Source organism: Neolamprologus brichardi, unplaced genomic scaffold (genome assembly GCF_056152115.1).
Source record: "Neolamprologus brichardi isolate AB-2024 unplaced genomic scaffold, ASM5615211v1 NODE_ptg000031l+_length_7269946_cov_1, whole genome shotgun sequence".
NCBI classification, from domain to species: domain Eukaryota; kingdom Metazoa; phylum Chordata; class Actinopteri; order Cichliformes; family Cichlidae; genus Neolamprologus; species Neolamprologus brichardi.
This window is the reverse complement of record NW_028270136.1, coordinates 3,102,138-3,125,722: the sequence shown is the minus strand read 5'-3', so window position 1 is coordinate 3,125,722 and position 23,585 is coordinate 3,102,138. Positions and strand designations below refer to the sequence as shown.

The following is a 23,585-nucleotide window of genomic DNA, read 5'->3' as shown; positions in this document are numbered from 1 at the left end:
GTGGACTCATCTCTGTGCTTGTCCTTCTTGACCTTAGTGCAGCATTCGATACTGTTGACCATAATATCCTATTAGAGCGATTAGAACATGCTGTAGGTATTACAGGTATTGCACTGCAGTGGTTTGTATCATATCTATCTAATAGACTCCAATTTGTGCATGTAAATGGAGAGTCCTCTTCACACACTGAGGTTAATTATGGAGTTCCACAGGGTTCAGTGCTAGGACCAATTCTGTTTACATTATACATGCTTCCCCTAGGCAGCATCATTAGAAGACATAGCATACATTTTCACTGCTATGCAGATGACACCCAGCTCTATCTGTCCATGAAGCCAGATAACACACACCAATTAGTTAAACTGCAGGAATGTCTTAAAGACATAAAGACTTGGATGGCCACTAACTTTCTGCTTCTTAACTCAGATAAAACTGAGGTCATTGTACTCGGCGCTGAAAAGCTTAGAAATATGGTATCTAACCAGATTCTTACTCTGGTTATTACCTTGGCCTCCAGTAACACTGTGAGGAACCTTGGAGTCATTTTTGACCAGGATATGTCCTTCAACACACATATTAAACAAATATGTAAGACTGCGTTCTTCCATTTGCGCAACATCTCTAAAATTAGAAATATCCTGTCTCAGAGTGACGCTGAAAAACTAGTTCATGCATTTATTACTTCCAGGCTGGACTACTGCAATTCATTATTATCAGGATGTCCAAAAAACTCACTGAAAAGCCTTCAGTTAATCCAAAATGCTGCAGCAAGAGTACTGACAGGGACTAGAAAGAGAGAGCATATTTCTCCTGTTTTGGCTTCCCTTCATTGGCTTCCTGTTAAATCCAGAATTGAATTCAAAATCCTGCTCCTCACATACAAGGTCTTAAATAATCAGGCCCCATCTTATCTTAATGACCTTGTAGTACCATATTACCCTATTAGAGCACTTCGCTCTCGCTCTGCAGGCCTACTTGTTGTTCCTAGAGTATTTAAAAGTAGAATGGGAGGGAGAGCCTTCAGTTTTCAGGCCCCTCTTCTGTGGAACCAGCTTCCAGTTTGGATTCGGGAGACAGACACTATCTCTACTTTTAAGATTAGGCTTAAAACTTTCCTTTTTGCTAAAGCATATAGTTAGGGCTGGACCAGGTGACCCTGAATCCTCCCTTAGTTATGCTGCAATAGATGTAGGCTGCCGGGGGATTCCCATGATGCATTGAGTTTTTCCTTTCCAGTCACCTTTCTCACTCACTATGTGTTAACAGACCTCTCTGTATTGAATCGTATCTGTTATTAATCTCTGTCTCTCTTCCACAGCATGTCTTTTATCCTGTCTTCCTTCTCTCACCCCAACCGGTCGCAGCAGATGGCCGCCCCTCCCTGAGCCTGGTTCTGCCGGAGGTTTCTTCCTGTTAAAAGGGAGTTTTTCCTTCCCACTGTCGTCAAAGTGCTTGCTCATAGGGGGTCATATGATTGTTGGGCTTTTCTCTGTATCTTTGAAGCGCCTTGAGGCGACATTTGTTGTGATTTGGCGCTATATAAATAAAATTTAATTGAATTGAATTGAATTGAAAATACCCAGGAGCCAAGGTTTTGTAAGTCAACAATACAAATTTAAAATCAATTCTAAAGTGAACAGGGAGCCAGTGAAGAGAGGCAAGCACTGGTGAAATATGCTCACGTCTTTTAGTTAGTGTCAGAAGATGAGTTGCGGCATTCTGGACCAACTGCAGTCTTGCAATGCAGGTCCGACCAATTCCAACATATAAGGAGTTACAAGAGTCCAGCTAAATCTAACCCCGAAAATTTTTGCGTGCGACTTAATAAAAGGCTCAAGACTGCGCAGGTTAAAATGAGAAGTGCTGGGATCGCCACTTGGTCCAGACATTATCACTTCAGTTTTGTTCTTATTAAAGTTAAGGAAGTTAAAGGCCATCCAGGATTTAACTTCAACGAGACATTGAAGTAAGGGTTCAAGTGGAGAAGAACAGCATCTCTTCAGCTGAAGGTAGATCTGAGTGTCATGGACGTATGAATGGAAACAAATGTTATATTTTCTAAAACTTTGACCAAGAGAAATAACATGGCGCCGGTGAGGTCGGCTGCCGTGCTGGATGCTTTGCCCCAACTTTTCCACTTTTTGCGGTTTACGTCACTTTTTGCAATATCTGCCATAATCTTGCATGGGCATCATGCAAAACACACAAATTCGCTACAGTAGAGACACTCTGGTTTCTATTGGTCTACAATACACGAACATTTCACCATGTTTAACTCCGGACCCAACCTGGCCAAAGGAGATCCTGAAAGAGAACAAAGGACGCGACCCTAAGCGACGACCTCGAGGGAAACGAGCCAGCATCAGGAACAGGCTACGGGCTTAGGCAAACCGCGCACCCATGCCCAGTATCCTGCTAGCCAATGTTCAATACATCGAGAACAAGCTTGATGACCTCAGAGACAGAGAGACATTCGGGACTGCAACCTCCCCTGCTTCACCGAGACTTGGCTGAACCCAGCGATACCAGACCACGCTGTGCAGCCGGCGGCGTTCTTTTCGGTTTACCGCATGGACAGGACAATGGAGTCGGGGAAGAAAAGAGGTGGTGGAGTGTGTTTGATGGTGAACAACAGATGGTGCGACAGCACAAACATCTCCCCACTCACACGCTCTTGCTCGCCCAATCTGGAACTTTTGATCGTTAAATGTCGCCCTTTCTATCTCCCTCGGGAATTCACTGCGGTCATTGCCTGCACTGTTTACATTCCGCCTCACGCGGACTCGGACAGTGCCTTATGTGAGGTACATGAGGCTCTCACACATCAACAAACACTTCACCAAGATTCCGCACTCATTGTTATGGGAGATTTTAACAGAGTAAATCTCAAACGGACATTTCACAACCTTCACCAGCACATCAACTGTCCCACCCGGGGCACTAGGACATTAGACCACTGCTACACCTCGTTCAAGAACTGTTACAAGGCTCAGCCCCTGCCGGCATTTGGAAAATCGGACCATGCTGCCATCTTCCTCATGCCTGCTTACAAACAAAGGCTAAAGCAGCAACCACCAATCAGGAGGGAGGTCGCTCGCTGGACGGACCAATCAGTGACCGCGCTGCAGGACACACTGGATGACGCAGACTGGGACATGTTTCGGCGCAGCTCTGATGACATCAACATGTTTACGGAAGCGGTTGTGGGATTTATCGGGAAACTAGCGGACGACACAGCAGAAAGACCTATCATCCGAATGTTTCCCAACCAGAAGCTATGGGTGGATAAAAACATCCGCGACGCTCTGAGATCATGCACCGCTACCTACAATGAAGGGCTCGTCTCCGGTAATATGGACCTATACAAGGCTGCGTCTTACAACGCGCGCAGTGCGGTCAGAAAGGCAAAGCGGAGCTACGGGGAAATACTAGAGTCACAGCTACGACAGTGCGACTCTAGGAGCCTTTGGAAAGGACTGCGGACAATAACGGACTATAAATAACCAGCTTCTTCAATGATAAATGCAGATGCTTCACTGGCTGATGAGCTGAACACGTTTTACGCTCGCTTTGATGCCGCAGCAACTAAAACAACAAACGGCTGCGCGCGCTCGGAGTGCACCAGTGAAGACAATGCATTCATCATCACAGAGCATGCCATGAGGAACACCTTCAGGAGGGTGAACACCAGGAAGGCACCAGGACCAGATGCAACCCCTGGCCGGGTCCTGAGAGCTTGCGCTGACCAGCTAGCACCGGTGTTCACGGAGATCTTCAACCTCTCCCTGGCCCAAGCAGTGGTTCCCATCTGCTTCAAACAGTCCATCATTGTCCCTGTTCCAAAGAAACAACAGCCCGCTTGCCACAATGACCACCGTCCAGTAGCAATGACTTCAATTGTAATGAAGTGTTTTGAAAGACTGATGAGAGATCACATCACTCCTTCACTTCCTGCCACCATCGACTCACTTCAGTTTGCTGAACGATTCCATATCTCACCTGCTCCACACATCCCTGAGTCACCTGGACACTGGCAGAGGGAATTATGTTAGGATGCTGTTCGTGGACTACAGTTCAGCATTCAACACAATAATTCCCTCTAAGCTTTTCACCAAGTTCACGGATCTTGGACTCAGCTCATCACTGTGTCAGTGGATCCTCAACTTCCTCACAGACAGACCCCAATCAGTGAGGGTGGGAAAAGAAGTCTCCCCCTCCATCTCACTCAGCACTGGAGTGCCTCAGGGCTGTGTTTTAAGCCCCCTGCTGTACTCACTGTACACATGTGACTGTGTAGCCACAGCAGACACCACCTCCATTGTCAAGTTTGCTGATGACACTGTTGTTGTCGGCCTGATCTCCAACAACATCGAGACGGCCTACCTGGAGGAGATTAGGAACCTGGAGACCTGGTGCCAGGAGAATAACCTCCTCCTAAACATCAGCAAGACTAAGGAGCTGATTGTGGACTTCACTACAAAGCAGGCGAGGAATTGCAAGCCCTGTCCACTCTCTCCAGTGGCACGCCAGTGGAGAGAGTGGACAGTTTCCAATACTTGGGTGTCCACATCACTCAGGACCTGTCATGGTCCTGTCACATCAACACCCTGGTTAAGAAAGCTCGTCAGTGTCTCTTCTTCCTCAGAAGACTTAGAGACTTCCATCTGCCATTGAAGGTGCTCAAGAACCTTTACTCCTGCACCATCGAGAGCATCCTGATGGGAAACATCTGCACCTGGTTTGGGAACAGCACCGAGCAGGACAGACGAGATCTGCAAAGAGTGGTGCGCTCGGCCAAACGCATCATTCAATCAGAGCTCCCTGACCTGCTGTCCATCTACACCAAGCGGTGCAAGACCAAAGCTAGGAAGATTATGATGGACCTCTCCCATCCCAACAATGGACTCTTCTCACTGTTAAGGTCTGGGAAGCGCTTCCGCTCCCTTAAGGCCAAAACAGAGAGAATGAGGAGGAGCTTCTTCCCCCAGGCACTTCCTATAATTTATAATCTCTTTCTGCTATTTGCACATTTTTACTGTAAATTTCTAAGATAAATCTATAAATTTTGTTATAACCTGTAAATTGTAAATACTGTAAAACCACTGTCATTTAATGGTCGGGCATTGCACAGCTACAAGCATTTCACCTCATGTCATACTGTGTATGGTTGTGTGTGTGACAAATAAAATTTGAATTTGAATTTAGAGGCAACCAGTGTTAGGAAGGTTACTATTAAAATGTATTCCAATACAGATTACAGAATACGTGCCCCAAAATGTACTTTGTAAAGTATTACATTACGTTACTCAATGAGTGTAACGTATTCTGAATACTTTGGATTACTTAATATATTATCATGCTTTTTTTACAACTACATGAATGTACTTTTGCTGTGTGATTTATTACTTTTATGAAAGGTTATTCGCCATACCAATACCAATTAAATTTTTAAATCTTAATATAAAATGAGCAACAGTAGGTTGACATTAGGTAAGGCTACACTTTTTGTTGCAATCTCGTATAGAAAACTATTCTGCGCGTATATAAAACAAAGGCGTAAAACCGTAAAGGGACCTCTGGCTAATACGTCGGATTCGATGTCGGGCTCGTAGCCGAAAACTAGCTTTACTTTGTTGTCTGGGTCAACTTTGGTAGCGAGAGACAGAGAGGCGTTGAAAAGCTGTTCCAACACAGTGTACAGTCAAGTCAATGGCTTACTTATAACTGGGCTCGTCAGGCACTCTTTTGGCTGCAGTGGTTATTATTATATTTACATGCTTCCATCTCCCATTTCTGGTGGGTGACAACTCTTACTGTATGACTGTTCTTTTTCTCCCTCCCTTGCGCTCACAGACACATAATGGGTATTGCATTCCATTCTCCCTGCAGCATGGACTACACTGAGCCATGAGGCTACATTCTTTAGGGCCACGCCTGTAACACTCTGCCTATTGCCTTCTTATTAAATAATTTTTGTGAATGATTTTTAAAAATTATTTCTTCACGTCATTTTGCAGGCCACAAATAGAGGTGACATGGGCCGCGAGACTGACACACAGGCATTAGAGCCTCTTAATGTGCGTTTTGTTTAGGTTATCTCCGGTGTGGATAACCAAAAATAGAGAGAGCATAGCCAAATATATGAAACAGGAAAAGATCGCCGTGTAATCCATTTATTTCAGCAAAGTAACTGTATTCTGAATACCACCCTTTTAAACAGTAACTGTAACAGAATACAGTTACTCATTTTTCCATTTTTTGTATTTTAAATACACTGGAGGCAGCATATAAATAGAGAATAAAATAGATTAGATTAGATTAGATTAGATAAAACTTTATTCATCCCTCGGGTGGTTTCCTCTGGGAAATTTTGTTTTCCAAAAAGCACAGCACCGACAGAAGTTACAGAGTTTAGAATATTATATATACATATACACACACATATATAAATACAAAGACATATATAGATAAAATATACAAAGGGGATAAATAGAATAAATAGGAATAAAAATAAAAATAAAAATACAAGTGAATTGCACATTCAAGTATGGAGTCTATTGCACCGCTGATTGTTAACAAAAAGTATTGCACAAAAGGTGATTGCACAGTGAAGTGAAGAGGCACTACAGCTTAGTTGTTCCCCCCTCCTTTGTCCTCCTGTTTCCCCTCCCTCTCCCCTCCAGAGAGGAGTTAAACAGTTTGATGGCGTGTGGGACAAAGGAGTTTTTAAGTCTGTTGGTTCTTGTCTTTGGGAGAAGCAACCTGTCACTGAACAGACTCTTCTGGTTGTTTATGGCCGTGTGCAGAGGATGCCCAGCATTGTCCATAATGTCCAGCAGTTTCTTTAGTGTCCTTTTCTCTGCCACTGACACCAGAGTGTCCAGCTTCATGCCAACCACAGAGCCAGCCTTCCTGATCAGTTTTTCCAGCCTGGATGAGTCCTTCTTTGCTGTGCTGCTCCCCCAGCACACCACAGCATAGAAAAGTACTCCAGCTACCACTGACTGGTAAAACATCCTCAGGAGCTTCCTGCAGATGTTAAAAGACCTCAGCCTCCTGAGGAAGTACAGTCGGCTTTGGGCTTTTTTGTACAGGTGCTCTGTGTTGTATGACCAGTCCAGTTTATTGTCCACCCACAGCCCGAGGTACTTGTACTTGTTGACCACCTCCACCTCCTCCCCCTCTATCTGAACCGGCAGTGGACCTGCTCTGGACCTCCCAAAGTCCACAACCAGTTCCTTAGTCTTTGAGGTGTTGAGTTGCAGGTGGTTTGTGTGACTCCATGCGACAAAGTTCCTCACCAGACTTCTGTACTCCTCTTCCTGGTCATCCCAGATACACCCCATGATGGCTGTGTCGTCTGCAAACTTCTGAATGTGGCATAATTCAGAGTTGTAGCAGAAGTCAGAGGTGTACAGGGTGAAGAGAAGAGGGGACAGCACAGTTCCCTGTGGTGCTCCTGTGCTGCTGACCACAGTGTCAGACGTGATGTCCTTCAGCCTGACGTACTGCGGCCTGTCGGTGAGGTAGTCGGAGATCCAAGCCACCAGGCAGGGGTCCACCTCCATCCTGTTCAGTTTCTCCTGGAGCAGACAGGGCCAGATGGTATTAAAGGCACTGGAAAAGTCAAGAAACAGGATCCTGACCGTGCCTTTTCCCCCATCGAGGTGTGAGTGGGCTCTATGCAGGAGGTACAGGATGGCATCCTCCACTCCGACACCCGCCTTGTAGGCGAACTGTAGTGGGTCCTGGGCATGTTGTACCTGTGGTCGGAGGAGGTTGAGGAAGAGCCGCTCTAGAGTCTTCATAAGATGTGATGTCAGTGCCACCGGTCGGAAGTCATTCAGCTCATTGGGCCGGTTCCTTTTGGGGACCGGGACGATGCAGGATGTCTTCCATAGGGCGGGCACTCTCCCCAGTCGCAGACTGAGATTGAAGACTCGTTGTAGCGGCTCCCCAAGTTCAGCAGCACACGCCTTTAGCATCCTCGGACACACCTTGTCCGGACCTGCTGCCTTTCTTGGGCGAAGCTTCCTCAGTTGTCTCCTGACCTGATCCACTGTGACACTGGGAGATGATTGGAAGGAGGGGGGGGAAGATGTCCTGCTGCTGAGACAGGGATTGGAGGAGGGGGGTGTCATCATAGTGTCAGGAAGGGGGGAAAGCAAGGGAGGTAGGAGAGTGGGGAGAGGGCTCTGTAGTAAAGATGAGGGTGAGGGTGGGGGGGTTGTGGGCTGGTCAAACCTGTTGAAGAAGTTGTTGAGTTCGTTTGCCTTCTCCACAGTCCCCCCCACTGTGCTTTTCTTGGTGTTGTGGCCTGTGATGGTTTTCACACCATTCCAGACCTCCCTCATATTGTTCCTCTCCAACTTCTGCTCCACCTTCCTCCTGTAGGTGTCCTTTGCTTCCCTCAGGCAGCGTTTCACCTCCCGCTGTGCTGCTTTCATCTCCTCCTTCACTTTGCTCCTGAAAGCCTTCTTCTTCATGTTGAGGACAGCTTTGACTTCCTGTGTTACCCACGGTTTGTTATTAGGGTAACACCGTACCGTCTTAGCAGGGGCGACCGTGTCCACACAAAAGTTGAGGTAGTCTGTAAGACAGTGTGTCGCCCCCTCTATGTCCTCACCATGTGGGCTCAGAAGCACGTCCCAGTCTGTGGTGTCATAACAGTCTCTCAGAGCATCCTCCTTTTCTGGGGTCCATCTCCTGATGGAGCGTGTTGTGACAGGCTGCCTTTGGACAAGGGGTGTGTATTGTGGCTGTAGGTAAACCAGGTTGTGGTCTGACTTCCCTAGTGGGGGGAGGGGTGTGGCTCTGTATGCATCTCTCACATTAGCATACAGTAGGTCAATTGTCCTGTTGCTCCTTGTGGGACAATTCACAAACTGGTGAAAAGCAGCCAGAGTAGAATCCAGTGTGGCATGATTAAAGTCTCCAGATATAATAATGAAAGCCTCAGGGTTTTGTGTCTGAAGTCTTGCTGTGACTGTGTGTATTTTCTCACAGGCAGCTGTTGCGTCAGCCTTCGGAGGGATGTAAACACACACACAGATCACATGACTGAACTCCCGAGGTAGATAATATGGCCGCAAGCTAACAGCTAAATAGGCCTCAATATAGATCCCTGAGGAACACATAAAATGAAGGGGAACTGAGGAAGACATAAAATCTTCAAACTTCACAGAGAAAGTCCTGTCAGACAGGTATGACCTGGACTACTGTAATGAATTTCCTTTCATCCCGCAATGCTCCAAATGCAAATGGTAAAATAAATGGCCTGTATTTATATAGCGCTTTACTAGTCCCTAAGGACCCCAAAGCGCTTTACATATCCAGTCATCCACCCATTCACACACACATTCACACACTGGTGATGGCAAGATCAAGATGTTGTGGTCAACAGCATCAATGGCAGCTGTCAGATCCAAAAACACAGCCTTTTTCTGTGGTGCCACGGTGCCGCAATCCCAGCAACCACTGACGTCGGTGAGTCGGGAACTATCGCCTGGATGCCGAAGCTCCTGGTAGCCATGAGAATGCGATCCGCTTTTTCTGCAAGCGAGCGGTAATCCTTCACGCCAGCAGCGGGGAGTTGGCAAGGCCACCTTGCACCGGCATCTGTTGGAGGAAGACGTGAGTGAAGAGAAATCCACCATCATCCATTTGTAGCAAGAGAAAGACGAGTTTCTTTTCCCGCTTTGCATCCGAGAGGGAGTAGCACCGCAGCAGCAGCGCCTTGAGAGCGGTGTATTTCCCTCGGGTGGGGGGGATCCCAGAGGAGCGTCATCACACGGCGGGTTGACAGCGGATCCAGCAAGGCCACCACATGACGGTATTTTGTGTCGTCAGCTAAAACGCCACGAAGAGCAAACTGAGCTTCGACGTGCATGAATCACGAAGGAGGGTCGTGAAGCCAAAAATCCAGCAGCTTCACCGCCACAGCAAAAGTTAAGACGTTCAACTCTGCTATCACTTCCAACAGAAAACTAAACAGCAGTGGCATTTGTTGCGTTACTGAAGTTGGGCTAGCTGGTATATAATGATGTGCTGCGTGGTGGCTAGCTACACAGCAGTACACAGTGGTTGGCATAATGTAAACACAGTGAAGCTGGAGGATGAACGCTAACTTTTTCCACTCGATAAAAGTTAACATGAGGGCTCCCGATGGTTAGGGACAAATGCAATTGCATGCAATGGACCAAACTTCAATGAGGAGAACAACTGCAATATTAGGTTGCTACGGTGGCCCTGAGAGGCCAAAAGCGCTGCAAAAAGAAAAACACTTGCAAAAAGAAAAAGCGCTGCAAAAAGAAAAACACTTGCAAAAAGAAAAAGCGCTGCAAAAAGAAAAACACTTGCAAAAAGAAAAAGCGCTGCAAAAAGAAAAACACTTGCAAAAAGAACATGCGCTGCAAAAAGAAAAAGCGCTGCAAAAAGAAAAACACTTGCAAAAAGAAAAAGCGCTGCAAAAAGAAAAACACTTGCAAAAAGAAAAAGCGCTGCAAAAAGAAAAACACTTGCAAAAAGAAAAAGCGCTGCAAAAAGAAAAACACTTGCAAAAAGAAAAAGCGCTGCAAAAAGAAAAACACTTGCAAAAAGAAAAAGCGCTGCAAAAAGAAAAAGCGCTGCAAAAAGAAAAAGCGCTGCAAAAGCACCCACAACACAACGGAAATAGGAAAAAACACAACGGAAATGTTTCTGGGGAGACAATAACCGGACGGACCAGTTGACCAAAACATGCTAACAAGTGCACTGGGACTGGGAGACACTTCAACGAAGTGGAAGCAGAGCGGCCAAAGAGTAAACTTTCAAAAGTAAGTTCTGAATATTACGTCACTTATTTATGTGCAAATGTTTAATAACGAGGAACATTAAAACATTACTGTTGGCCACATACCGGCAAAGTTATGTGACATTAGCGATGTTTGTACTTTCAGCGTTTACTTTGTTTTAAAGTCTTTACTTTATACGCTGTTAGATAGTCGACCTTAATCTTAGAGAGAATGTGATGATTTTGTGGATAATTAAAGTCAGTCATATATCCACAAACACAACAGGCTGAAAGTCAGTGATGCTGCTCGGTTTGCAGTCCTGAATATCACGGCACAAGCAGGATTCACTGCACTGTTAATGTTAACTATGTTATATTGCTGCCTCTGTTCGGTGGTGTTGAGCCAAACGGACTTTAACGTGTGTTTGAACGAGCTGACGGTTCACTCATTGTAGCGACTTCCACAGTCGCTAGAGCCCGGGGATGGAGCCCGCCTATTTGCCTGACGCGCTGTCAACTTTAGCAATAATGCCAGAGGTGGAATTGTTTGCTTGTTTATTAAAGTGTTTACAGACTAATGTCATGTCGAGATTTGGACTCTTACAACGTCACAGGCTCTAATGTAACAAGACGAAACATGTTGTGCAGCGGTCAACAAAAACTACGGCTACCCAGCCCTCCTCTCTGTCAAAATCAAAACCAGTGAATGACAGACTGACAACGCCCTCTTAATGTCACCGCTAGCACCCACGTGACTCCCGTTACACATCACCATAGCAACCAAACAAATGAAAACCCAGTGATCATCAAAAAATTCAATACATTTAATTATGGTTCCTACACTCATTAAGCTGAAAGAAAGATGCTTTAATCACAGCAGTCACACATGTGTCCACTGTACCAGCTGGGAACTCTTCTTGTTTAGCACTCGTAATAACACTAAATCCTTCTGTTTGTAGCAGTGTATACACCTGAGACTGTCACCTGTCTGTCTGTCCTGCACTCTGTCTCTGTTTCTTTCTCTCTGATTGTGGAATAAAAGTATGAACATGTGTTTATAAGTTACACTTGTGTTTGAATCCTGCAGCTTATCACACATTTGATTTCCATGTGTGACGACTGCAAGTGTCCAGACTGAGGACAGACTGAGGGACCCACTGCTGCACATCATCTGTGAGGCTTTGCATCCCCAATGATCCACCAGGACAAACTCTGTATGAGGAAGAGGAGGAGGAAGAGCCAGCAGCAGCTGACAGATGGAGAGAATAGACAGACTGTTCCCTGTTTGTGAAGGACTGCTAGAAAAGTTTAGAATAACTAATTGTCTGTCCTGAATCAGTCTTATTAGGTAATGTTCAAATAATGTTATCATCCCAGTGTTTGCAGTGTGGGAGAAAGTACTCAGGGCCTTCAAGTTACACACTATGAAAGGCAGCAACAAGTTTAATATTCAGAAACCTAAAGTATGTATCAGCAGCTGAATGGAGCTAAAAATAATTGTTTGTTTCAGTTCTATGAAGCTTTGAGTATTTTGGATCAGTAGTACTGCTGTGTTTGTTGCATCATAATGCTTTAATTGTTTATATGCTTTATATATTCCGAGGTAAGTTGATCTATAGTGTTACATCATATTCTATAATGATGTTATGTGTTTGTAGACTTTCTGCCCAGTTTGACCCATTTAGCAGAAGTCAGCCTGTTTAAGGCTCTGATATCTATTCTGTATGACTTAAAGCAGTTATGACATGGTCTGATTTTCTCACCCAATAAAGGAATATTTCATATATCAGTCTACTCTTCATTCTATCAGAAACAGTTATCACAGCTCGTACATTTGCTTCTTCCACACATATATGTAAGCATTGAGCCAAATTTACTAATGCCAACATATTAAAAGAACAATATTTGTCTCTTATATATAATACATCTATATATACACTGTCACAGATACTTGTCTTTAAGTGAAGATTTAAGGTGATAGGAAATATAAATAAATGCAACTTGAATCTTTACTGAAGCTCAGTGTTTGACACAGAGTTCACTCACATGTGCTGTACCAGTGTACCTGCACATGTGATGTGACAATAGAAGTGATTTGATTTGACAATTCAAGCTCACTGCTGTAATAACTTATAATGATTAATATAATAACTATAATATTGGCCATCTCATATTTACACTGACTTTAGTCTCATGAACAACATTAACTATTTGTTATTTACTAGTTAATCTTAAATGACTGTTCAGTACAGATATGAAGCCCAACAATCATGTTTTACAGTCCTGTGGTCTCAGCCTCAGATACTTATCAAATCACACAAAGCTCGTGTAGAAACAAACAAATGAACAAAATATGTTCTCCTTCATTTCTGTCAACCACACGTTTCCCGCTATCATGGTTGCTAGGCAACCTAGGCAGCGCGGGTCGGAGGCTAGACCGTCCCATTTCAGACCCTGAATTGGGAAACAGTCCCTGAATTGCTGTATCCCAATTCAGGGCCTGCAGCCTTAAAGTACGCAGCCTCAACGGTCCTCAAGGGCCGCGTACTCAAAGACCGCTAAGGCCGGAAGTGTGAGGCTTGTGAAATGGGACGGTCTAGCCTCCGACCCGCGCTGCCTAGGTTGCCTAGCAACCATGATAGCGGGAAACGTGTGGTTGACAGAAATGTCCTGGTCAGCTCGTTCAAACACACGTTAAAGTCCGTTTGGCTCAACACCACCGAACAGAGGCAGCAATATAACATAGTTAACATTAACAGTGCAGTGAATCCTGCTTGTGCCGTGATATTCAGGACTGCAAACCGAGCAGCATCACTGACTTTCAGCCTGTTGTGTTTGTGGATATATGACTGACTTTAATTATCCACAAAATCATCACATTCTCTCTAAGATTAAGGTCGACTATCTAACGGCGTATAAAGTAAAGACTTTAAAACAAAGTAAACGCTGAAAGTACAAACATCGCTAATGTCACATAACTTTGCCGGTATGTGGCCAACAGTAATGTTTTAATGTTCCTCGTTATTAAACATTTGCACATAAATAAGTGACGTAATATTCAGAACTTACTTTTGAAAGTTTACTCTTTGGCCGCTCTGCTTCCACTTCGTTGAAGTGTCTCCCAGTCCCAGTGCACTTGTTAGCATGTTTTGGTCAACTGGTCCGTCCGGTTATTGTCTCCCCAGAAACATTTCCGTTGTGTTTTTTCCTATTTCCGTTGTGTTGTGGGTGCTTTTGCAGCGCTTTTTCTTTTTGCAGCGCTTTTTCTTTTTGCAAGTGTTTTTCTTTTTGCAGCGCTTTTTCTTTTTGCAAGTGTTTTTCTTTTTGCAGCGCTTTTTCTTTTTGCAAGTGTTTTTCTTTTTGCAGCGCTTTTTCTTTTTGCAAGTGTTTTTCTTTTTGCAGCGCTTTTGGCCTCTCAGGGCCACCGTAGGTTGCTCATTAATATACCTCTGCATGGGCTGGGCTGTAGTTAACATTGTAAAGTTTTATAAACTAAGCGGTAAAATGAATAGTGACGATAAAAACCGAGATACAAAGATACAAAGCATTAAAACATGTTAAAAACACAACAGCCTTAATAAACGCAGAGTAGTTTGGACCCGGAAGCAAGGGTTCATCACGTCATCACTTAAAGATTGGCTATCCAACCTGCTGTGAATGTTTTAATGCAGTACAGTTATTATTATCACTCGTCACATCCTTTACTTTAATGTCGGTCATAAGGGTGGTACTTCAAGAGCCATAGATTTTATGAGTTGATATTCATTGTGAAAAGCTTGAGAACCACTGGTCTAGATTGAAAAACTAGTTCATGCATTTATTACTTCCAGGCTGGACTACTTTAATTCATTCTTATCAGGATGTCCAAAAAACTCGCTGAAAAGCCTTTAGTTAACCCAAAATGCTAGCAGCAAGAGTACTGACAAGGACTAGAAAGAGAGAGCATATTTCTCCTGTATTGGCTTCCCTTCATTGGCTCCCTGTTAAATCCAGAATTGAATTCAAAATCCTGCTCCTCACATACAAGGTCTTAAATAATCAGGCCCCATCTTATCTTAATGACCTTGTAGTACCATATCAGCCTATTAGAGCACTTCGCTCTCGCACTGCAGAATTACTTGTTGTTCCTAAAGTATTTAAAAGTAGAATGGGAGGCAGAGCCTTCAGTTTTCAGGCCCCTCTTCTGTGGAACCAGCTTCCAGTTTGGATTCGGGAAACAGACACTATCTCTACTTTTAAGATTAGGCTTAAAATTTTCCTTTTTGCTAAAGCATATAGTTAGGGCTGGACCAGGTGACCCTGAATCCTCCCTTAGTTATGCTGCAATAGACGTAGGCTGCCGGGGATTCCCATGATGCATTGAGTTTTTCCTTTCCAGTCACCTTTCTCACTCACTATGTGTTAACAGACCTCTCTGTATTGAATCATATCTGTTATTAATCTCTGTCTCTCTTCCAAAGCATGTCTTCATCCCGTTTTCCTCCTCTCACCCCAACCGGTCGCAGCAGATGGCCGCCCCTCCCTGAGCCTGGTTCTGTCAGAGGTTTCTTCCTGTTAAAAGGGAGTTTATCCTTCCCACTGTCACCAAAGTGCTTGCTCATAGGGGGTCATATGATTGTTGGGTTTTTCTCTGTATCTATTATTGTATGATCTACTGTACAATATAAAGCACCTTGAGGCGACTGTTGTTGTGATTTGGTGCTATATAAATAAAATTTAATTGAATTGAATTAGATTGTAGTCAGATGACCAAACCACCTCATCTGGCTCCTTTCAATATGGAGGAGTAGCTTGGTTATTTGGGAGTCTCTCATGTTATGTCCAATGGATAGCTGATCCATCCTTCGAAGTGTCATTTCTGACACTTGTATATGGGTATATAATCCCATGATTGTGTTTAGAATCCATAGTGAGGGCATTCTCATCACCAGTGCTGACACCACAGAAATGTGTCTGTCAGTCTCACACTCCAGTCTCTCCATACCTGTATCAGGGTCTACGAGTCGCTGAGCTTGGGTTTTCAGTTTTTGTGGGATTTTGTTTTTTTGAAGGCCTGAGGGTAAAAGCTCCTCTTGAGCCTCTCTGTGCTTGCCCGGATGATGCAGAACCTTCTTTAAATAATATTGACATTATTGCTTTTAAGCAAAACAGAATGCTGGAAACCTAAGGTAGGATCAATTAAAACCTTATAATATAGTAATACTATATGCTACGCTACTATACCTACACTGGTACCAGTGCTACAAGCAGTTTATATATGCCATTTGACTGTTTTTGGCTCAAAATGACACATATATCATTGTTTATGTTGACTATGTTTTTCCCAAATAAATGTCAATTTTTTGAAGTTTGACAAGTTAATTTTGTTGCCTAAAACTAACCAAACAGTGACCAAAAGAAGAAGTAATTGTTAAAAAATAAATAAATAAATATAAGGACCCAATTTGAGATACAAAGTCTGATCTCCTGGGTGGAAGCCTTCAACAAAGCATGACAAAAGTGTTCTTGATTGACTTTTCATTTTTATTGTTTTCAGTTGCTGGCATTTTACAAGTTTACCAGCAACAAATAATGAATTCTGTTTTAAAAGACCATTGAGATTATTATATGCATTTTAGTGAGACCAGGCTGAAAAATTCTGCTATTCCTTTCTACCAGGTGACACTGGTTCACCCCAGTGAAGCAGTCACAGTGCTACGCAGGCTGACCAGAGAACAGCCCGACAGGATTTACTTCAAAAGCCAATTCCGCTCCGGCTCAGCCACTGAAATCACCACCTGTAATGTATGTTTGAGACCGACCCAGCGGCCTATGTGTAACTACACTGACCTTCATACAGGTGATCTGTGGTTTTGTTACAAGCCAAAGAAGCTGAGTTGTGATGCAAGGATCAGCCACTCCAAGGGAGGATTTAATCAAAACATCTCGGCCATGGAGAGAAAGCTTTTTCAAAGGTATGTTTTTTCCTGTCTACATCTCCTTGGTGTGAAATTTCAGGCGCTATAAATTTGGATATCAGTCAGTTCTGAACAATATCCAAAAGAGCAAACATTAACATCACATCTAATTCACGCTAGTCGCACAGTGTCTGATAATATCTATCAAGGTGTGGTGTTCCTGAATTGAACGTGCAAGGTCATAAAACCAACAGTCGTATATGATAATATCCTTATCTCTAAAAGTATCAACTTCTGTTATTTTATTGGGCAATTTTTTGTGTGCTTTGCCTTAGTGGCCTCAACATGAAGGTCTCCATTCTGGCTTCAGGACCTGCCAACATTACTGTGTTGCCGAAAAACAAAGGTAAAGGCCAAGTCACCAATATCCATAAATAAATAAAACAGAATGTAAGAGGTTATTCTCTTATCTCACAGAGATATGCACAAGATGTTCTTTGCTAACAGTGCCATGACTGGTTGACTGGTGGAGATTGCTAAATCATAAGACTGTAAACCACAGTGCTGTTTTGGAGTTTTGTATTTTGTTTCACTTTATTGCTCACCTCCATAACATATTATAGCAAATATCACCCCCTTATGATAAAGGTCAATGTCCTCTGCTCTTTCTCCTGGTGTAGCCACACTTGCACTCACCTACTACCCTACATATTTGTAATAAGAGGTTTATGACGTACACACTAGACAGGTCACACAGACTTTAAAGCACAGTCAGAGAGTGGAGCACAGAGATAGGTCCAGATATATTTCAATGAATCTTAATTGAGGGAACAAGTAGCATGGCAAATACTATATATAGTGAGAGGGTGTGTGTGTGTATGTGTGGTCCTAAATAAAACAGAAATGAAGGTTCAATAATAATTATTAGATGACCGATATAACCAAAATTAATCATCATTGTCATATACCAAAAGTCAGTTACACAATCATGTAATAATTAACTAAATATTTTAGGTAAATGAAATCTAACAGTGCAAGTTCAAACTGTAAGAAAGTACGAATATCTATATATCCAAAGTAATAGAAAGGCATACTATTTCAATATTGGCCAAAATGGACAATTAGGTAGCAAACAGAACCCCCCCAAAAACGTAACTGCAGTACCCAAATCCATCAAGTGTCAAAAGGCTGAGAGAAGTCATACGCTACAATTTCAGTCAAATGTCCAAAGATATTCAATATCAGGTACATGTCCTATAATGTAATACTTATTAAGGATGTAAACAATGTGACCGAGTATAACTCTGTCTCCTCCTAATTTAACCTGAGTGGAGATGTGCAAAATTTTATTTGTATAGCGCCAAATCACAACAACAGTCGCCTCAAGGTTCTTTATATTGTACAGTAGATCATAAAACAATAGATACAGAGAAAAACCCAACAATCATATGACCCCCTATGAGCAAGCACTTTGGCAACAGTGGGAAGGAAAAACTCCCTTTTAACAGGAAGAGACCTCCGGCAGAACCAGGCTCAGGGAGGGGCGGCCATCTGCTGCGACCGGTTGGGGTGAGAGAAGGAAGACAGGATAAAGACATGCTGTGGAAGAGAGACAGAGATTAATAACAGATATGATTCAATGCAGAGAGGTCTGTTAACACATATTGAGTGAGAAAGGTGACTGGAAAGGAAAAACTCAATGCATCATTTGAATCCCCAGCAGCCTACATCTATTGCTGCATAACTAAGGGAGAATTCAGGGTCACTTGGTCCAGCCCTTATTATATTCTTTACCAAAAAGGAGGGTTTTAAGCCTAATCTTAAAAGTAGAGATAGTGTCTGTCTCCTGAATCCAAACTGGAAGCTGGTTCCATATAAGAGGGGCCTGAAAACTGAAGGCTCTGCCTCCCATTCAGTACTCTTGCTGCAGCATTTTGGATTAACTGAAGGTTTTTTAGGGAGTTTTTAGGACTTCCTGATAATAATGAATTGCAGTAGTCCAGCCTGGAAGTAATAAATGCATGAACTAGTTTTTCAGCGTCACTCTGAGACAGGATATTTCTAACTTTAGAGATGTTGCGCAAATGGAAGAAAGCAGTCTTACATATTTGTTTAATATGTGCATTGAAGGACATGTCTTGATCAAAAATGACTCCAAGGTTCCTCACAGTGTTACTGGAGGCCAAGGTAATGCCATCCAGAGTAAGAATCTGGTTAGATACCATATTTCTAAGCTTTTCAGCGCCGAGTACAATGACCTCAGTTTTATCTGAATTAAGAAGCAGAAAGTTAGTGGCCATCCAAGTCTTTATGTCTTTAAGACATTCCTGCAGTTTAACTAATTGGTGTGTGTTATCTGGCTTCATGGACAGATAGAACTGCGTGTCATGTGCATAGCAGTGAAAATGTATGCTATGTCTTCTAATGATGCTGCCTAGGGGAAGCATGTATAATGTAAACAGAATTGGTCCTAGCACTGAACCCTGTGGAACTCCATAATTAACCTCAGTGTGTGAAGAGGACTCTCCATTTACATGCACAAATTGGAGTCTATTAGATAGATATGATACAAACCACTGCAGTGCAATACCTGTAATACCTACAGCATGTTCTAATCGCTCTAATAGGATATTATGGGCAACAGTATCGAATGCTGCACTGAGGTCTAGCAGGACAAGCACAGAGATGAGTCCACTGTCAGAGGCCATAAGAAGATCATTTGTAACCTTCACTAAAGCTGTTTCTGTGCTGTGATGAGCTCTGAAACCTGACTGAAACTCTTCAAATAAGCCATTCCTCTGCAGATGATCTGTTAGCTGTTTGACAACTACTCTTTCAAGGATTTTTGATATGAAAGGAAGGTTGGAGATTGGCCTATAATTAGCTAAGACAGCTGGGTCTAGAGAGAGTAAAGGTTTAACTACAGCCAGCTTGAAGGCCTGTGGTACATAGCCGGTTATTAAAGATAGGTTGATCATATTTAAGATTGAGCTTTGAGCAGTTTTGTAGGAATGGGGTCTAAAAGACATGTTGATGGTTTGGAGGAAGTAATTATTGAAGTTAACTCAGAAATATCAATTGGAGAAAAAGGCTCTAAATGAATATCATTAGTACTAAAAGTAGCTGTAGATAATATTACATCTGTGGGATGATTATTGGTAATTTTTTCTCTAATGATAAAAATTTTATTTGTGAAGAAGTTCATGAAGTCATCACTAGTTAACGTTAAAGGGATGGTTGGCTCAAAAGAGCTCTGACTTTTTGTCAGCCTGGCTACAGTGCTGAAGAGAAACTTGGGGTTGTTCTTATTTTCTTCAATCAGTGATGAGTAGTAAGATGTTCTGGCTTTGCGGAGGGCTTTCTTATAAAGCAACAAACTATTTCTCCAGGCTAAATGATGATCCTCTAAATTTGTGACACGCCATTTCCTCTCCAGATTACGAGTCATCTGCTTTAGGGTACGTGTTTGAGAATTATACCACGGGGTCAGGTACTTCTGATTAGAGACCTTAGTTTTCACCGGAGCTACAGTATCCAGAGTCGTACGTAGTGAGGAGGTGAAATTATTAACAAGATAATCGACCTCTGTTGGGGTAGCGTTCAGATAGCTGCTCTGCTCTGTGTTGGTACAGGGCATTGACGATGATAACAGTGGCTGGATTATATTCTTAAACTTAGTTACAGCGCTTTCAGAAAGACATCTACTTTGATAAAGTCCACTCTCCACTGCTGCGTAATCAATTATTGTAAATGTAAATGTTATCAAGAAATGATCAGACAGGAGAGGGTTTTCAGGAAACACTGTTAAATGTTCAGTTTCTATGCCATATGTTAAAACAAGATCTAGAGTGTGATTAAAGTGGTGGGTGGGTTCTTTTACATTTTGAGAGAAACCAATTGAGTCTAACAACAAATTAAATGCCATGTTGAGGCTGTCATTTTTAGCATCAACATGGATGTTAAAATCACCCACAATAATTATTTTATCTGAGCTCAGAACTAAATTAGATATAAAGTCTGAGAAATCAGACAGAAACTCTGTGTAAGGCCCAGGTGGACGATAGATGATAACAAGTAAGACTGGTTTCTGAGTTTCACAGCTGGGGTGGACAATGTTAAGCATCAGGCTTTCAAATGAATTAAAAGTCTGTCTTGGTCTTTCATTAATTAATAGACTGGTGTGAAAAATTGCTGCCAAACCGCCCCCTCGACCAGTGCTTCGAGATTTCTGGTAGTTAGAATGACTCGGGGGTGTTGATTCATTTAAACTAACATAATCATCCTGCTGCAACCAGGTTTCTGTAAGGCAGAGTAAATCAATTTGTTGATCAATTATTAAGTCATGTACTAACAGAGACTTGGAGGAGAGAGACCTAATATTTAATAATCCACATTTCACTGTTTTACTCTTTGGTTCAGATGTGGATACTGTATTGTTCTTTCTTTGTAAATGTTTAAGTTGTTTGTTGCTGGTTTTTAGTTTGTTTTTTGTCTTTTTGGAAGCAGACACAGTCTCTATGGAGATGGGTTTTTGGGGGGGTAGCAGGAGGAGAGAAGCTGCAGAGAGGCGTGTAAGACTGCAACTCTGCTTCCTGGTCCCAACTCTGGATAGTCATGTTTTGAGGGGTTTAATAAATTTGTCGATATTTCTAGAAATGAGAGCTGCTCCATCCAAAGTGGGATGGATGCCATCTCTCCTAACAAGACCAGGTTTCCTCCAGAAGGTTTGCCAATTATCTATGAAGCCCACATCATTTCTGGGACACCACTCAGACAGCCAGCAATTTAAGGAGAACATGCGGCTAAACATGTCACTCCTGGTCTGATTGGGGAGGGGACCAGAGAAAACTACAGAGTCCGACATTGTTTTGGCAAAGTTACACACCGATTCAATATTGATTTTAGTGACCTCCGATTGGCGTAACTGGGTGTCATTACTGCCGACGTGAATTATGATTTTACTGAATTTACGTTCAGCTGTTCTGCTCCATTTGAACCCTTACTTCAATGTCTCGTTGAAGTTAAATCCTGGATGGCCTCTAACTTCCTTAACTTTAATAAGAACAAAACTGAAGTGATAATGTCTGGACCCAGCACTTCTCATTTTAACCTGCGCAGTCTTGAGCCTTTTATTAAGTCGCACGGAAAAATTTTCGGGGTTAGATTTAACAGTAATTTCACCCTTGAAAACAAATTAGCTCAGTTGTACAGTGAAGTTTTTTCAAACTGAAGCTTTTATCTAAGGTGAATTCATTTTTATCTTTTAAAAACTTTGATTGGGCAATCCATGATTTTTTATTACTTTCCAGCTGGACTCTTGTAACTCCTTATATGTTGGAGTTGGTCGGACCTGCATTGCAAGACTGCAGTTGGTCCAGAATGCCGCAACTCATCTTCTGACACTAACTAAAAGACGTGAGCATATTTCACCAGTGCTTGCCTCTCTTCACTGGCTCCCTGTTCACTTTAGAATTTATTTTAAATTTGAATTGTTGACTTACAAAACCTTGGCTCCTGGGTATTTGTCTGAAAATGATGATAAAATGATCTTTTGCTTATAGCCATACCAATGTCTAGGCTGGTTCACAGAGGCGATCGAGCATTTGGGGTCTTAACGTCTAAACTGTGGAATAATCTACCCTATCTTATAATTTATTGCTGCCTGTAATTTATTGCTTTACTTACTTAGACTTAGATCCTCCAATGCCTTATGTGGCATATCTGGCGGCAAACGAACGCCACCAGGCTCGATCTTGTGCCCAGGCTTCAGCTTCTTCCAACAATATATTCGATGTCTTTAGGTCTTGATGGAATGACCTTTGCCAGGTGTTGCGGGGACGTCCTCGTGGTCTTTTAATGCCCAGGGGTTGCAAGCGCATCGCTGTTTTTGGAATCTGTGCGTCATCCATGCGGAGGATATGGCCGGCCAGTCGGAGTCTTTTGTGTGGAACGATGTTGTGAAGTTTGACTGTGCCACTCCTTCGCAGGACCTCCTCGTTGGTGATGTGATAGGTGTAGCAGATCCTCAGAATCCGGCAAAGACATGGCTGCTAAAAGATGTCGAGCTTAGTGTTGATACAGGCCAACACCTTCCAAGTCTCGCTGGCATAAGTGGCAGTTGGGATCATGATCGAATTAAGCAAGCAGAGTTTGACCTTGAGGGAGATGGTTGGGGAGGATCAGATCTTGTTCATCCTCCGAAATACCGCAGCTGCCTTTCCAATGCGGCATTTGACATCCACCTCCGCATCGCCGTCATGGGAAATCAAGCTACTGAGGGAGGTGAATTTCTCCACTTCTTCTAGCTGCTGTCTCCCGATGTAGATCCCTCGTTGTGGGTCCTTGGAGCTGACACGCATGATCTTCGACTTTTCAGAGCTGATCGTCGGGCCAATTGTGCCAGCTTCTCTTCTTAGATCGGTCGTTCCTTGCTGTAGCTTCAGCTCGTCTTCCTTAAGTAAGGCGATATTGTCAGCGAAATTGAGGTCACCAAGATGGTCTTGATCAGACCAATGGATGCCAACTCCTGTACGGGCACCGGCTCACCGCATGACGTAGTCCTTTGGTTTGCATTGGTCCTGCATCGTAAGCTTGTTTACGATGTGGTATAGGGTCTTGGAATCATTCCGATCCGCTGCTTCCTGAGTTTCGGAACCTTTTTGTTCTAGCCATTCTTTCTTGTCTTTCCAACAGCTTTTCTTCACTAGCCGATCTAATTCTGCGTAGCGTCGGGTTCCTTCCTCTCTGGTTTGTTCGGTTTTAGCCTTTAGACTTTTATTTGTTTAATTGCTTACTAAATGTTTGAGGTGTGAAATAAACAGCAATGGAGTTTGAAAACAAAATATGGGTATGTGTGGTTGGAGGATGTGTTTGTGTGTGTGTGTGTGTGGGGGGGGGGGGGGGGGGGGTATGAACGT

At 43.1% G+C, this 23,585-nt stretch overlaps 1 protein-coding gene across 1 annotated transcript in view; it reads left to right on the top strand.

Annotated features, from left to right (window-relative positions):
- The window catches only part of LOC102791974 (NXPE family member 3-like), a 33,696-nt gene that overhangs the window by 5,422 nt on the left and 4,689 nt on the right, over positions 1 to 23,585 (top strand). The window contains exons 3-4 of the mRNA XM_087837410.1: positions 16,430 to 16,725; positions 17,004 to 17,074. Coding sequence (XP_087693536.1) covers positions 16,430 to 16,725; positions 17,004 to 17,074 — 367 coding nt within the window. The remainder of the gene's footprint in view (positions 1 to 16,429; positions 16,726 to 17,003; positions 17,075 to 23,585) is intronic.